General features: G+C 42.8%; 1 protein-coding gene across 4 annotated transcripts in view; it reads right to left on the reverse strand.

Moving 5' to 3' along the window:
- Positions 1-14,448, reverse strand: part of LDLRAD3 (low density lipoprotein receptor class A domain containing 3) — a 282,755-nt gene that overhangs the window by 138,010 nt on the left and 130,297 nt on the right. For all 4 annotated transcript variants that reach the window (XM_064365028.1, XM_064365027.1, XM_064365026.1 and 1 more), the window contains one exon: positions 11,905-12,030. In XM_064365028.1, the coding sequence (XP_064221098.1) occupies positions 11,905-12,030 (126 nt within the window). The remainder of the gene's footprint in view (positions 1-11,904; positions 12,031-14,448) is intronic.

Below are 14,448 nucleotides of genomic sequence, written 5' to 3' on the forward strand. Positions count from 1 at the left end.
TGTTGACAAAGCCAAGATTTGATACATCTCAGAGAGATTCCTGTTGATGGTGTTGAAAGACGCAAATATTCAGTTATTAAGCAGACTGACTTAACCAAAGTGGGAGATCTCTCCAAAGACCCCAGACAGCTCAGGCTTCACTACATTTCTTCCAGAGCCTCTGCATCTATTTACTTGGCTCTGCCAGATTTCAGAATGATTGTATTTGGGACTATGGTGGACAAGTCTTAAGGGTTTCTGTGGGCCCATGGGGCCTGGCCCAGGACTCTGCAAATAGTAAATGCTCAATAAACAGATCATAAGCGGACCAGGAAGCATTTCACCCTCTGGGATATTATGTTTCGGTATCTTTTAGCCATTTTTAATGTGCTCCAAATGCTTGTTTTCTTTGTCCTTGTTACGGCTTATCAGTCACTGAGAAATGTTTTATGTTACTCAGTTAACTGGGGAGAGGAATATTGTATTTTACAATATTTATTTCACTGGGGTGGAGAAAATTGTCTGCAAAGTCAACTTCAAAAACGGAATTGTAGGCTCAAAAGCTCCTTGGTTATTATTACCAAAAGAAACACAGGGTTCTAAAGCTCTATTTCCCAAGCCACAACACTCAGGAAAGAGAACTTTTCTCTCTCTCTGCCAGAGGGAGGTGGGAGGCTGGAGTTAAGGGAATTGCTTAGTGGTTAATTAAACTGGCAGGGTTTACTTCAACCACATCTAAAAGATAGGACCGAGGGACCACTGTGGTCTCCCAAAAGCAACTGGAAGTAAAGCAATCTGTCTACAGTGGGACTTAGGAAATGTCCTCTTTAATTCATTTAGAGTCTGTGAAGTTGGCTCCTTGTCTACCTCAAAGAGTCTTGACAAAACACATAAATGAGAAACTTCTTGTCATTAGCCCCCACAATTCCCATCGGCTCCTCCATCCTGCGGTGATCACCACTCACTTCCTAACCTCACAGCCTCCATGCGGTCCTTGTCTTCCCAGCCCCAATTTCCCTGGAAACCAGGCAACTGAGGGAGAGGGAGCTGCACTGAGACTCTCTTCTCCAGGATAGAGGGTGCCTGGCCCCAGGAAACCAGAGCCCACTGAAGCAGTCTCCCTGCAGACTGTCCCTGCAATAAGCCCTGTATCCTTTGCAACTTGGAAAATGCTCACTGCCTTGACCTTGGCTTGCCTATATGGAGACCTATGAGTTCCTCCTTCCAAAGTCTACTCAACAGGACTTCTGAGACTCTCCCAGCCCCAAGGCTACCAGATCCCCCAGCCTCAGCAGCCCTTCCCCCTCCAAGACAGAACATAGTCCATGCACAGCCACATTCTGCACATGGAAACTCTTCTGTGTCTGTGGGAGAGGAAAGGGCCGCCACTGTGGGCAAGCAGGCAAGAGGCAAAAATACCTCAATCTTGCTTGTTTTTTCCTTAGGATCTAAGGATTCAGAGGATTTTATTTTTTAAAACCCCTCTAGAGTCAGTGCAAGGGGCCACTGGCAGAACTGAGTCATGGCTAATGGTAGTCTGTTTCTTTCTCGTTTGTGAAGGCTTCCTGGACATGGTTATCTCCTGTCCAACACCCAACTCTGCCTTTTCCAGGGAACAAGTCCAGTATCACTGCTTCAATCACCACCTTCCTATGGAGAGCCCCCTAAACCTTCCCCCAGAAATAAACACCTTTCTCCTACTGCCTCATGGGTTCCTCTGCTTGAAAACCCACTCACCTCAAACTCTGCATGTCTGAAACTGACATTCTGCCTTCTGCTCCTAACCTCTCCCTCTTCCTGTGGTCCTACTTCTATGAAAGTGCCACCATGTCCCAGTTCCCCAGGCTCCAGTCACATCTACTTCAGAAAAAGTCTACTTTGGCTGGACATGGTGGCTCACACCTGTAATCCCAGCACTTTGGGAGGCCAAGGTGGGTGTCTGGCTTGAGGTCAGCATTCAAGAGCCAGCCTGGCCAACATGGCGAAACCCCACTTCTACAAAAAATACAAAAATTAGCTAGGCGTGGTGGTGTATGCCTGTAATCCCAGCTACTTGGGAGGCTGAGGCAGGAGAAATCACTTGAACCCAGGAGGCGGAGGTTGCAGTGAGCCGAGATGGCGCCACTGTACTCCAATCTCGATGACAGTGAGACACTGTCTCAAAAAAAAAAAAAAGGCTCCAGTGGACCTTCTTCTCCTTCTCATCCTGCACCAGCTCAGTATCAACTGCTTCTCACTGAGTATAAAATACAACCTTTTATAATCTCAGCTTTTTATGATCTGCCCAGCTGACAATTTCAAGCATACATTTTGCTGTGGTGGTTAGAAGTGAAGGTGTGAAGTCCATCTGGGCTCAAATTTCAGCCTACCACTTCACTAGCCATGTGATGCTGGAAAAATCATTCAGCTTCTCTAAGCTTCAAGGTCCTCATCTGTGAAGTGGGGATGAAAATAATGTCTCTGTCATAAGATTTTATGAAAATTAGATGGGATAATGTATGCGAAGCACAGAAAATACCATGTGGCCCACAGTAGGTGCTCACTAAATGCTTATTATAATAATTATTAGCCAGGCATGGTGGTTCAAGCCTGTAGTCCCAGCACTTCAGGTTGCTGAAGTGGGAGGATAGCTTGTGGCTAAGAGTTCGAGACCATTCCAGGCAGTATGGTGAGACCCTGTCTCTACAAAAAAAAAAAGTTTAAAAATAAGTCATGCAAGGTGGCATGCATCTGTACTTCTAGCTACTCAGGAGGCTGAGATGGGAGGATCACTTGAACCCAGGAGTTTGAGGCTACAGTGAGCTATGATTCCACCACTGCACTCCAGCCTGGGCAGCAGAGCAAGACCTGTCTCTAAAAAATATGTATTGGGAATACACATTCATATAACAGTTAAAAGTTCAGGCTCTGTATTTACCCTGCTGTTGATACCTCAACTATGCCACTTACTAAGTGTGTGAGTATAGGCAAGTTATTGACTCTTTCTATGTCTCTGTTCCCTTATCTATAAAAAGGAGGTAATACTATCTACTGATAATGAGATCTATCATGTAAAGCATGTAGAAACATGCCATACACAAAGTAAGTGCTCAGTAACTGTCAGACAAGCAGTTCACACACCCTGAAAGTTTGTATACTATACAGGCAAGTCAATATGCCATTAAGAGAAAGCATGAGAAGTACCATGTATTCAGTATATGTCTGTTGCTTGCTAAGGCTGAGCCTGACAATATACTTTGGCACTGGGAATATAGCTGTGAGCCACACTATGACACCACCGCATGGCTATCACAATATAGTACGGAAGACAGAGGTAAATGTGGAGAAGGATAAAGCAGGCGACAGAAACAGAGTGTGAGACTGGGGAGGAAAGGGGTCATTTTTCATATGGTGGTCATGCAAGGCCTCTCTGATGAGGAGACATTTGTTTGAAGAAGGTCCAGTATGGTCTGAGAACACACAGGAGGATGACCCGACCCAGCCCAGCCTTGGCAAACCAGAAAGATTTCCAAAGGAAACCAGTCATATAAGAGTCTTTAAGGCGACCTTGATGATGTAGCTTTGGAGCACTGGGAGGAAAAAATCTCCTGTTAAAACTTTTAGCTCGGCCAATCCACCCAATAAAAGACACAGCTTTCTGAGGCCACAACTGATGAATCAGCTGAGGCGTGAAGAGGAAATGGAGACTCTCATCTGGATTGACACGAATAGAGCTACAGAAATATGCCAGCGGTGTGGAGCTCTGTGCACAAAAAACACAGACATACTAGCTAAATGATTCAGTGGTGCTCAGAATTCATGCAAGAAATTATCATCAGTGGAGAGATACGGTCCAGGACACAGTGGTTTTTCTGGGCACAACTACACTAAAAGCTGTAGCAGAAGAGCATCAGCTTGAATCAATCTTCTATCATGGTCCCCCAGACACCCGGCCATTTCAGTTATTGGCTGGAATCCTTGTCCTTACTGAATGAGGACTGGGGTGACAGCCATGCTGCCAGCCAACCCGGGGTTTCACCTCCAGCCAAGAATGTGTGAGGACAGTGAAATAAAGAGGCCAACGACAGCAAAAGGCAAAAAGGAAAAACAGTCAAAGGGCAAAATCTCAGCATTGTGAAGCTCAAAAAGAAAATACTTGTTTTGGAGAGCTGAGTGTGGTGGCTCACACCTGTAATCCCAGCACTTTGGGAGGCCAACGCAAGCGGACTGCTTGAGCTCAGGAGTTCAAGACCAGCCTGAGCAACATGGCAAAACTGAATCTTTACAATTTTTTTTTTTACTTTAGTCAGGTGCAGTAGCTCATGCCTGTAACCCCAGTGCTTTGGGAGGCCAAGCAGGGTGGATCTCTTGAGGCTAGGAGTTCAACACCAGCCCAGGTAACATGGTGAAACTCTTAACACTACTAAAAATACAAAAAAAAAAAAATAGCCTGCTGCGGTGGTGTGCACCTGAAGTTCCAGCTATTCTGGGGAGGCTGAGGTGGAAGAGTCACCTGAGCCCTGGAAGTCAAGGCTGCAGTGAGCTGTGTTTGTGCTATTGCACTCCAGCCTGACAATGAGAGTGAGACCCAATCTGAAAAAAAAAATTATATATACTGGGTTTTTGCTTCTCCTCATTCCTGAATGCAAATGAATGCCAAACCTGGAAAACACACATCTGCAGACCAAAGTTCTTTAAAAATATAACTCTCTGGTTATTTTTGTTAAAGTCAAGACATCACCAAACATAACCACTTCTTTAACTTTTTTTTTTTTTTTTTGAGATGGAGTCTTGCTCTGTCACCAGACTGGAGGGCAGTGGTGTGATCTCAGCTCACTGCAACCTCTGCCTCCCATGTTCAAATGATTCCCTTGTCTCAGCCTCCCAAGTAGCTGGGACTACAGCCATGCACTACCACGCCTGGCTAGTTTTTTATATTTTAGTAGAGACGGGGTTTCACCATGTTGGCCAGGATGGTCTCAATCTCCTATCCTCGTGATCTGCCCACCTCGGCCTCCCAAAGTGCTGGGATTACAGGTGTGAGCCACCACGCCCAGCCTTTCTTTAACTGTCATTTATTTCTTTTCACCATTTCATTTGGAAAATTTCAAACATACACAAAAGTAGAGACTGGTTTATTGAACTCCTTCAACTCACTGACCATTTTGTTTCAATCCCTAATGGGATTGGCTTGAAGTGCATCCCAGATAGCACATAATCTCTTCATATACTTCAGTATATATTTCTAAAAGATAGAGATTTAAAAAAAATAGACACAATACCATTCCCACACATTAAAAATAAATAATAATGTCTTAATATCAAGTATCAAACCACAATTTAAATTTTTCTATCTCGTTTTTTTTAACAGTTGGTTTGTATGATCAGCATTCAAATATGGTCCACACATCACATTTGGCTAATTTGTCTTTTACTCTGTCACTCTCTAAGTTCCCTGTTCCTCCATTTTTTCTTAGAATTTATTTATGAATGAAACTGGGTCTTGAAGAATTTCCCACATTCTGTATGTAAAAGTTTGCTTCCGTGTGGGGTCATTAACATATTCCCCTGTCCCCGAATTTCTAGTAAACTAATGGTTAGATTTAGAGGCTCGATCAGATTCAGGTGGGATGTTTTTGGCAGAATGATCTCAGAATGGTGATGTGTATTCCTTTGCACCACATCAGAAGACTCTCTCTCTCTTTTTGTGCTGCTGAAACTGGCATACGGAAGTTCCTGCTCTGGGTCAGATGCGGTCATCACTCTGGCTTTCCCACTGAATTATCACTTAAAAAACCTGAAGAGAATGCATGCAGTAGCTACGAAGGGTAATTTGGAGCAGGCCAAATGGAGAATAAGACCAAATTTAAATTATCACCAAAATGGTGGTGAGTTTACCATATTTTATCCCTCTTGGAGCTCCAGGAAACCAGAAAGAACCAGAGAAATTGAGAAAAGAGAGAAGCTCAGAAAAGCTACCTCATACAACTGTTTATGAACTCCTAGGATGATCCCCAAGCTGCATGCATGCACATGAACCTGGTCCTAATCAGCACATCAAAGACTGAACTCACAGACAAACTACTAGCAGGGGCACAGGCAGGACACATCCAAACAGCATTGCAAAAACAGCATGAAAACTTGCAACCATAGCCCACGGAAGGCTGGTAGAAACCTGCAGCCTTACCTGCCCAGGTCATTTACATACTAAAACACATATATAAGCACACCTCTAGGCTTCAAATAAAACCCAGAGTGTCATACATAATAATTAAAATATTCAGAATATAATCCAAAATTACTTACCATATTAAGAACCAAGAAAATCTCAATTCATACGGGTTAAGACAATCAACAGACAAATGCCAAGATGACACAGATGTTGAAATTATGTGATGAAGATTTTATAGCAGTTATTACATAAATACACTAATAAGCAACCATACACACTCTCAAAACAACTGAAAAATCAGAGTCTCAGCAAAGAAAGAGAAGATATAAAGAAAACCAAAAAGAAATTTTAGAATAGACAGATACAGTAACTGAAATTTAAACAGCTAAACTAAACAAAACACTATATAGGCTTGGAAGCAGACTGGAAATGACAGATGAAAGAGTAAGTTAACTCAATGACATTAATAGAAATTGTCCTATATGAACAATGAAAAGAAAAAGGAGTGATTAAAAATGAACAGAGTTCTGATGTGGGGCTCATACTTGTAATCCAGCACTTTGGGAGGCCAAGGCGGGCAGATTACTTAAGCTTAGGAGTTTGAGACCAACCTGGGCAACATTTTGGCAAAACCCACCTCTACAACAAATACAAAAAAAAAAAAAAAATTAGCCAGGCATGGTGGTGTGTGCCTGTGGTCCCAGGTACTCAGGAGGCTGAGGAAAGATGATCACTGGAGCTCAGGAAGTCGAGGCTGCAGTGAGCTGTGATAGCACAATTGCACTCCAGCCTAGGTGATGGAGTGAAACCCTGGCCCGCCCCTGCCCCCAAAAAATAAAAAAAATAAAAACTTGGCCGGGCATGGTGGCTCATGCCTGTAATCCCAGCACTTTAGGAAGCCATGGCGGGTGGATCACAAGGTCAGGAGATCAAGACCATCCTGGCCAACATGGTAAAACCCCATCTCTACTAAAATACAAAAAATTAGCCGAGTGTCGTAGCACGTGCCTATAGTCCCAGCTACTCGGGAGGCTGAGACAGGGGAATTGCTTGAACTAGGAGGCGGAGGTTGCAGTGAGCCAAGATCACACCACTGCACTCCAGCCTGGCGACAGAGCAAGACCCCGTCTCAATAAATAAATAAATAAATAAATAAAAACTCACAGAGCCTCGAGACTTGTAGGACAATAAAAACAGAGCTAACATTGTTGTCATTAGACTCCCATAAAGAAAGGAGAGAAAGTATAGTACTTTTAAAATATTTGAAGAAATAATGGCTGAACATGTATAGCAAAAGACAAAAACCTACAGATTCAAAAAGCTCAGAGAACCCTAATAGGATAAACTCAAAGAAATCTATACCCAGACATGCTATGATCTAACTGCTGAAAACTGAAGACAAAAAAAGAAAAAAACAAAAAACTTCAAAGTAGCTAAAGAGAAATGATGCACAATCTACGGGGAAACAACTTGAATGACTGCAAATTTCTCTTCAGAAATCATAGAAGCCAGATGGAATGGCATACTTAAAGTGCTTAGAGAAAAGAACTGTCAGCCCAGAATTCTATATGCAGTAAAAATATCCTTTAGGAATGAAGGTAAAATAAAGATATTCTGAGATGAAGGCAAGCTAAGATAATTTGTTGCCAACTTTAGAACTGCTATAAAGAGTTCTTCACAGGGGAGGAAAATGATACTAGAAGGAGACTTTGGCAATATCAGAAATGAAGGAAGAGTGATCAAATGATGAGTATCTGGGTAAATACAATACTCTATGCCTTTGGAACTCTTCAAAATATGTTTAAATATTTAAAGCAAAAATTAAAACATTGTCTTGTGGGGTGGCTAATGTAACAGATGCACTATATAAGACAACTATACTATAAAGTGACCTAGAGAGTGGCAAGGTTTCTATTAATACAATCTACTTGAAGTGACTCCATACTGATTCAAAGCTGTCTGTAAAAAGACTGACTAGTAGATTCAAGAGTTTTTAGCCTGATCTATCCATTATGAAGGCCCCATCCATTTTTTACCTAATGGTTTTAAGCAGTCATTGATGATCATTACCTAGATCCATTCTTCATTAGGAGCTACTAAACGAAGATACTCTAATTTCTTTATTCTTCTATTAGCTGGTATTCTTCAATAGAAAATAACCTTTTAAAGTCAGCTATTTGATTACTATGAAGTATAATTCACATAGGAAAGAGGGGATAAATGTTTGACTCATATTTTTATTTACCAGTTTTCAAAATAGTTAGCTAGAACTGCTATTTTTCTAATTTTTTAAACATTGTATTTACTTATTTATTTTTTAGAGATGGGTCTTGCTGTGTTACCCAGGCTGACCTTGAACTCCTGGGCTTAAGCAATCCTCCCACCTCAATCTCTCGAGTAGCTAGGGCTAAGGTGGGTGCCACCTCGTCCAGCTTCAGAACCACTATTCTTAAATGGTAGCTATGTCAGAGGAAGATGTTGGCTTAATCCTCATTGGCATAGTTTGGAATGGGTATAATTTACCCATTTAGAAAATTAAAGACCAGGCCAGTCATGGTGGCTCATGCCTATCACCCCAGCACTCTGGGAACCCAAGGTGGGAGGATCGTTTGAGTCCAGGAGCTCAAGACCAGCCTGGGCAACAGGGCAAAAGACCATCTATACAAGAAATAATTTTGTTTTAATTCGGGGTGTGGTGGCATACACCTGTGATCCCAGCTACTCAGGAGGTTGAGGTGGGAGGATCACTTGAACTCAGAAGGTTTAGGCTGGAGTGATCTGTGATGGCTTCACTGCACTCCAGCCTGGGTGACAGAGCAAGACCCTGTCTCAAGAAAAAGAGAAAATTAAAGACCAATGTCCAAACATTTAAGTCATACAGGGTCTTTAATTATGGCAGGGAATATATAGGATGACATAATCATTTAGAATGCTTATACTACAATGTGTCATACTTGCATTTTACTGCCATTGCATTTTTTGGGGTGTGTGTTTGTTTGTATGTGCATGTAATTTCTTCTTAGATTATAAGATTCCCATGGACAGGAGGAAGCAGAGATCAAGCTGATACTAAAGGAGTATTTTAGTAGGTCCAACTAAAATACAAAAGAAGTATATTTTTGTTAAGTCCAAAGTCAAAGGCATCAGCCTAGTAACTATGGTCTTTTCTCACAGTTTTGTTTTAAACCGCTAATTTTTAAAAATTAATTACTCTGTGCCAGCCACTATACTGAGCACTTTTCAGTTATTATTTCATCTAATTCTCCAGCACTCCTGGGAAGAAGGCTCTCAGCATCCCAGTGTGGAGACCAGGAAACCACTATGCAAGAGATAATGTGGCATGTCCAACCCATGCTTCATTAGGGCACAGCACAAATCCAAGCCCAGAGTCTGTGTCCAGAGTCATTTCTCCCAGTCACGCCCCTATCCTCTTAGTGATACACATCCTCCCTGCTGGGGAGCATGTCCATCACCCTGCTAGCCACGCAATCATCTGCTGGCTGTGCCAGATTCCTAACACTTGAGGCCCAGAAGACGATATAAGACAACAGGAGACAGTGCAGGGGAGAGTTGTCAACTTCCTGTGCCCCTGCTGAGAAGAGATAGCCAGGACTGCTCCCTAGAAAGGCATAAATGACGTAGCAGACAGTTGTCCTCCTCATCAGAGACTTAAAATTGAGCCAATTAGGTAAGGGGAAGACAGTAATCTATCAAAAGAATCACTGAAGTCATTAAAACTTATGTTTGGAAAAAATAATGTGAAAATGGTCACAATATACAGGACATTGCAAGTAAGTACATTGTGCTTAGAGAAGGGGGCTGTGTGTGTGTGTGTGTGTGTGTGTGTGTTTAAAGAAGGGGAGAAGGAGTGAGAGAAAGGTGGGGAGGAAAGTGGATCCGATGGAAGAGAAGGAGGAGGAGAGAAGCAGAGAGAGAAGACAATGAGTGGGAGAAAGAGGGAGGAGAGGGGAGGGGAGGACAAGAGAGAACTGCCATAAAATGGCATAAATATTAACAGCGTCTCATTCTAACTTACAGGATACGGGCAGTTTTGCTTTCTTGTTTATACTTGTTTATATTTTACAAGTTCTTCACAATAATCAGAAGAAAACCACTTATTAAAATATGTGGTGGGGGTACAAAAAGGGATGAACAGGATGAGCACAGAAAATGTTTAGGGCAGTGAAACTATTCTATATGACACTATAATGGTGGCCACACGTCATGCTATATTTATCAAGATCCATAGAATGTTCAACACCAAGAGCGAACCCTAGTGTAAACTATGGAGTTGGAGTGATAATGATGTGTTAACACATTACAATGATTGTAACGATTGTATCACGCTGGCCGGGGTGTTGATAATGGGAGAAGCTGTGCACGTGTTGGGGCAGAGGATATGGAAAATCTCTGTAGCTTCCTCTCAGTTTTGCTGTAAACCCCAACTGCTCTAAAACATAAAGCCTTTATATATCATACACACACACACACACACACACACACACATGCACACATATATGCGTATCCACAGAAAATAAATGTGTCGGTTTGTTCAGAGTCAATGATAGTTATCAAGTCCCAAGTAGTCTAAACATTTTGAGGGATGGGGAAGAAGAATAAACAATGATCAGAGTGACCAGTGGCAGGTATGAAGCAATTTGCTGGGAGAGCTGGGACAGCATTAAAGGCAGATAAGAGAGGCTTGAAGGTCACTGAGGCTGCTGCATGCAAAGTCATTGTGGACACCAGGATGCTAAAAGGAAGGATCTGCATGTATCCAAGCCAAGGAGTAGTTAAATGCAGTAGCAAGACTGCTAAGATGCAAGGTGAGGGGGAGTGAACATGTCTGTGTGTCTGTGCGTGTGTGTGTCTGTGCAAGTGTGTGTGTGTGCATGTGTGCACGTGCACATGTGCTGATGCCAGGGGAATATTATACAGTAGGTAAAACAAATCAGGGTGGTTACAGTCAAGGAGGACATTAACTTCATCTATGCTACTTGAATTGTTTTTTCAAGAATAAATTTTTATAGTATGCATACAACTAATATATAAACCATTTTTTTTTGAGACAGGGTCTAGCTCTGTTGCCCAGGCTACAGTGCAGTGGTGCCATCTCAGCTCACTGTAGCCTTGACCTCCTGGGCTCAAGCGATCCTCCCACCTTACCCTCCTGAGTAGCTGGGACTACAGGCATGTACCACCACACTCACCTAATTTTTGTACGTTTTGTAAAGATGGGGTTTTACCATGTTGCTCAGTGCTGGTCTCAAACTCACGACTCAAGTGATCTTCCTGCCTCAGCCTCCCAAAGTGCTGGGATTACAGGTGAGAGCCACCACGCCCAACCAACTTTTTTAAGAAAAGAATTCAAAGTTTAAAAAAAAAAAAGCAAGCGCATAAACATGAAGTGTTGTATCAGTCAGATGAGGGCTTGAATGAACCCTCATCTAGCAGCAGAATGGCTCTGCTACTTATGAGCTATGTAAACCTGGATGAGTTAATACACTCCTCTAATTTGAAATTCTCATCTGTTAATTACAGATAATATGTCCACATTTGCAGAGCTATTGTCAGAACTGAAAATAAAGCAAGCCTCAGGCTGAACATTTACAGATTTGCACAAGAAAGCAGTGGAAAAGAACAGAATCTGAGCAACAGAAGAGAATGACTGAGCCTCTAGGTACAAGAAGCACATGATGAAGGTGACCAACGTGGACGAGTATGGCCGGTCAGAAAGAACAAGGGATCACAGTGTCCAAGTGCGCGCCACTTACTGCAGTTCTCTTCATCACTGCCATCGGGACAGTCCTCAAACCCATTGCACCGGAAGCGACCAATGATGCAGTGGATGCCGCTGGCGCAGGGGAAGAAGGTCGGGCCGCATTTCGACTTAGCCTTGGCTGCAGGAAGAAAAAGACAAACAGCAAGACATCAGGAGACGTTCTCAGATGACTGCATACTTATCCCACTGAAACTGAATGTGAAAATGAGTCCATTTAAGATTTACCTTAAAGTCCCTGAAGGTTCCTTCTCATTACCACCACCCACCTCAAACACCCAGCCAGATTGGACACCCACGTGCAGCATCCTCTAGAGAGGGAATGGCTAATGTTACTGCTTCAAAAGTACCCAAGAGGCTAACACAGCCCCTGCACCCCAGCAAGTGCCAATCAAAATGTACTGAACAAAGCCATGAACAAAGAATAGGTAAGTGAATGGATGATGAATAGATGAAGCTGCTGAAGCACCAATCAAAATTCATTCCCTGAATGTCAAAGGAGCTGTAATCAACATTTAGTAAGTATTCATCGTACTAGGCAGTGTGCTGAGCGCTTTGCATGGCTCGTTTCATTTAATCTACCCAGTAACCACCCAATGGGATGATGGGCAGAAAAGAGGTAACAAAATAGAACTGAAACTGCTATGCTTACAAAGACCTGCTTGCCAGGTTGGCTCTTGCTTGGCTGGAGTCTGGGAACTTGGATTTTGGGAGACTTTGCACCACCCTAACTAACAAGAGTGGCTCACGGTGCCTAAACTGTTTATGCAAACAGTACAACTTACACTGAACACCCCTGCTTTCCTTCCTTCTGGGAGTCTGTAATTTTGGTACATGTTGAGCAAAGGGTGCCTATGTGATCAGCCCCGGATAAAAATTCTGGATACTGAGTCTCTAGTGAGTGTCCCTGGTTGATATCATTCCACATGTGTCATTACAACTCGTTGCTGGAGGAATGAAGTGCATCCTTTGGACTCAACTGGGAGAGGCTCTTGGATGCCTGAAGCTGGTTTCCTCTGGACTTCATTCCATTCGTCTTTTACCTGTGTTGATTTTGCTTTGTAACCCTTTGCTGTAATTAATCATAGCCATGAGTATGATCATATACTGAGTCCTGTGAATCCTCCTGGTGAATTGCTGAACCTGGGGTGGTCTTGGGAGCTCCAAACATAAATGAGTATGGTTCTTATCACCACTTCATAAATGCGCTTTGAGAGATGAAGTGACTTGCCCAAGGTCACACAGCTGGAAAACCAAGAGTCGGGTGAGGCCCCAGGGACACAGATTGCAGGAAGCCCTGATCTCAACCAACTCAACAGCATTGCCTCTCTCTCTGCCAGAGGCTGTTACTTTTCACAACAGAAGCCAGACTCCTGTTCCAAAGAAATTCTTCTTCCACTCATGCTGTACAAACAGTTTTAGCAGAAACTGCTGTATCCTGGGCTTGATTGAGTGTCCTGCTAAACCAAACAGCCCTGTGGGGTAATGTACTCTCCCGTTAATGGTTCTGGTGCTCTGGCTTGTGATTAGGAGGTGTACGATGAGATCTATTGCTACATCCTAGGTAGCAGGCCCTACATAGCATCCCTCTTGTCTCCTGTCTTAGAGGCAGGACCCATGGTCCTCCAAGAAGGAAGGGCCATTTCTTTGGAACAAACAGGCAATAAATTAACCTCCATGTTCTTACTATCTGTAACAGGCTGACTTTGGCAACATCTAACTCACAATTGTCAAAGTTTTAAGGCCTGAAATACACCAGGTGTTAAAAACCCATGTGGTTTTGTTTCACTCTGAAACTTCTGTCATGGTACTGGTGTACTCTTCTCAAAGCACAAACTCAGGACAGTCCTGGGTTCAAATTCCAACTCTATTTTTCATGACTTTGGGCAAGTTTCTAAATTTTGCTGGACTTCAGTTTCCTTATTGTGGCATCCTGATAAGTAAGCAACAAGTAAGAGGGCCCAGGTGGGGGAGAACACTTGTTCCAAGAAATGACTAATCACAAATCCACTGGCATAACATCCTTTCATTAAATACCTTGTTCCACAAGTATGCCCCTCCAGCACGACCCTATAAAACTTCCTCCAGCCCCTGCCTCTGTGCAGACAGCCCCTTCTCTGCTGTGCTGCCTGTTGCACCCAGGCAATATATTTTTGTACTTTCGCTAACAAATCTGCCTTTCTTTACCTATGACTGTCTTGGTAAACTCTTTTACCGCTCAGGACATCAGTCCCAACCAGTTGCAGCCACAACACTTATCGGTAAATTGGAGATAACATCTACTTCCTCGGGCTCTAGTAAGGATTAAACAAGATAATCTATACAAAACACTTAGTATAGAGCATGGCATACAGTAGGTGCTCAATTAATGGTAATGCTTCTGCTATTTGTCATCATCATCATCATCATCATCATCATCACTAAGTTCAGAGAATTTAAAAACTGATCCTTGGGCTGCTACAAATGTTTTTCTGATGACCACATTTTAAAAGCCTGTTATGAAAGATCCCTATAAACTGATATGAAGTGATTTCCAGGA

Source organism: Aotus nancymaae, unplaced genomic scaffold (assembly GCF_030222135.1).
Source record: "Aotus nancymaae isolate 86718 unplaced genomic scaffold, 86718_ANA_hifiasm-v0.15.2.pri h1tg000059l, whole genome shotgun sequence".
NCBI lineage: Eukaryota > Metazoa > Chordata > Mammalia > Primates > Aotidae > Aotus > Aotus nancymaae.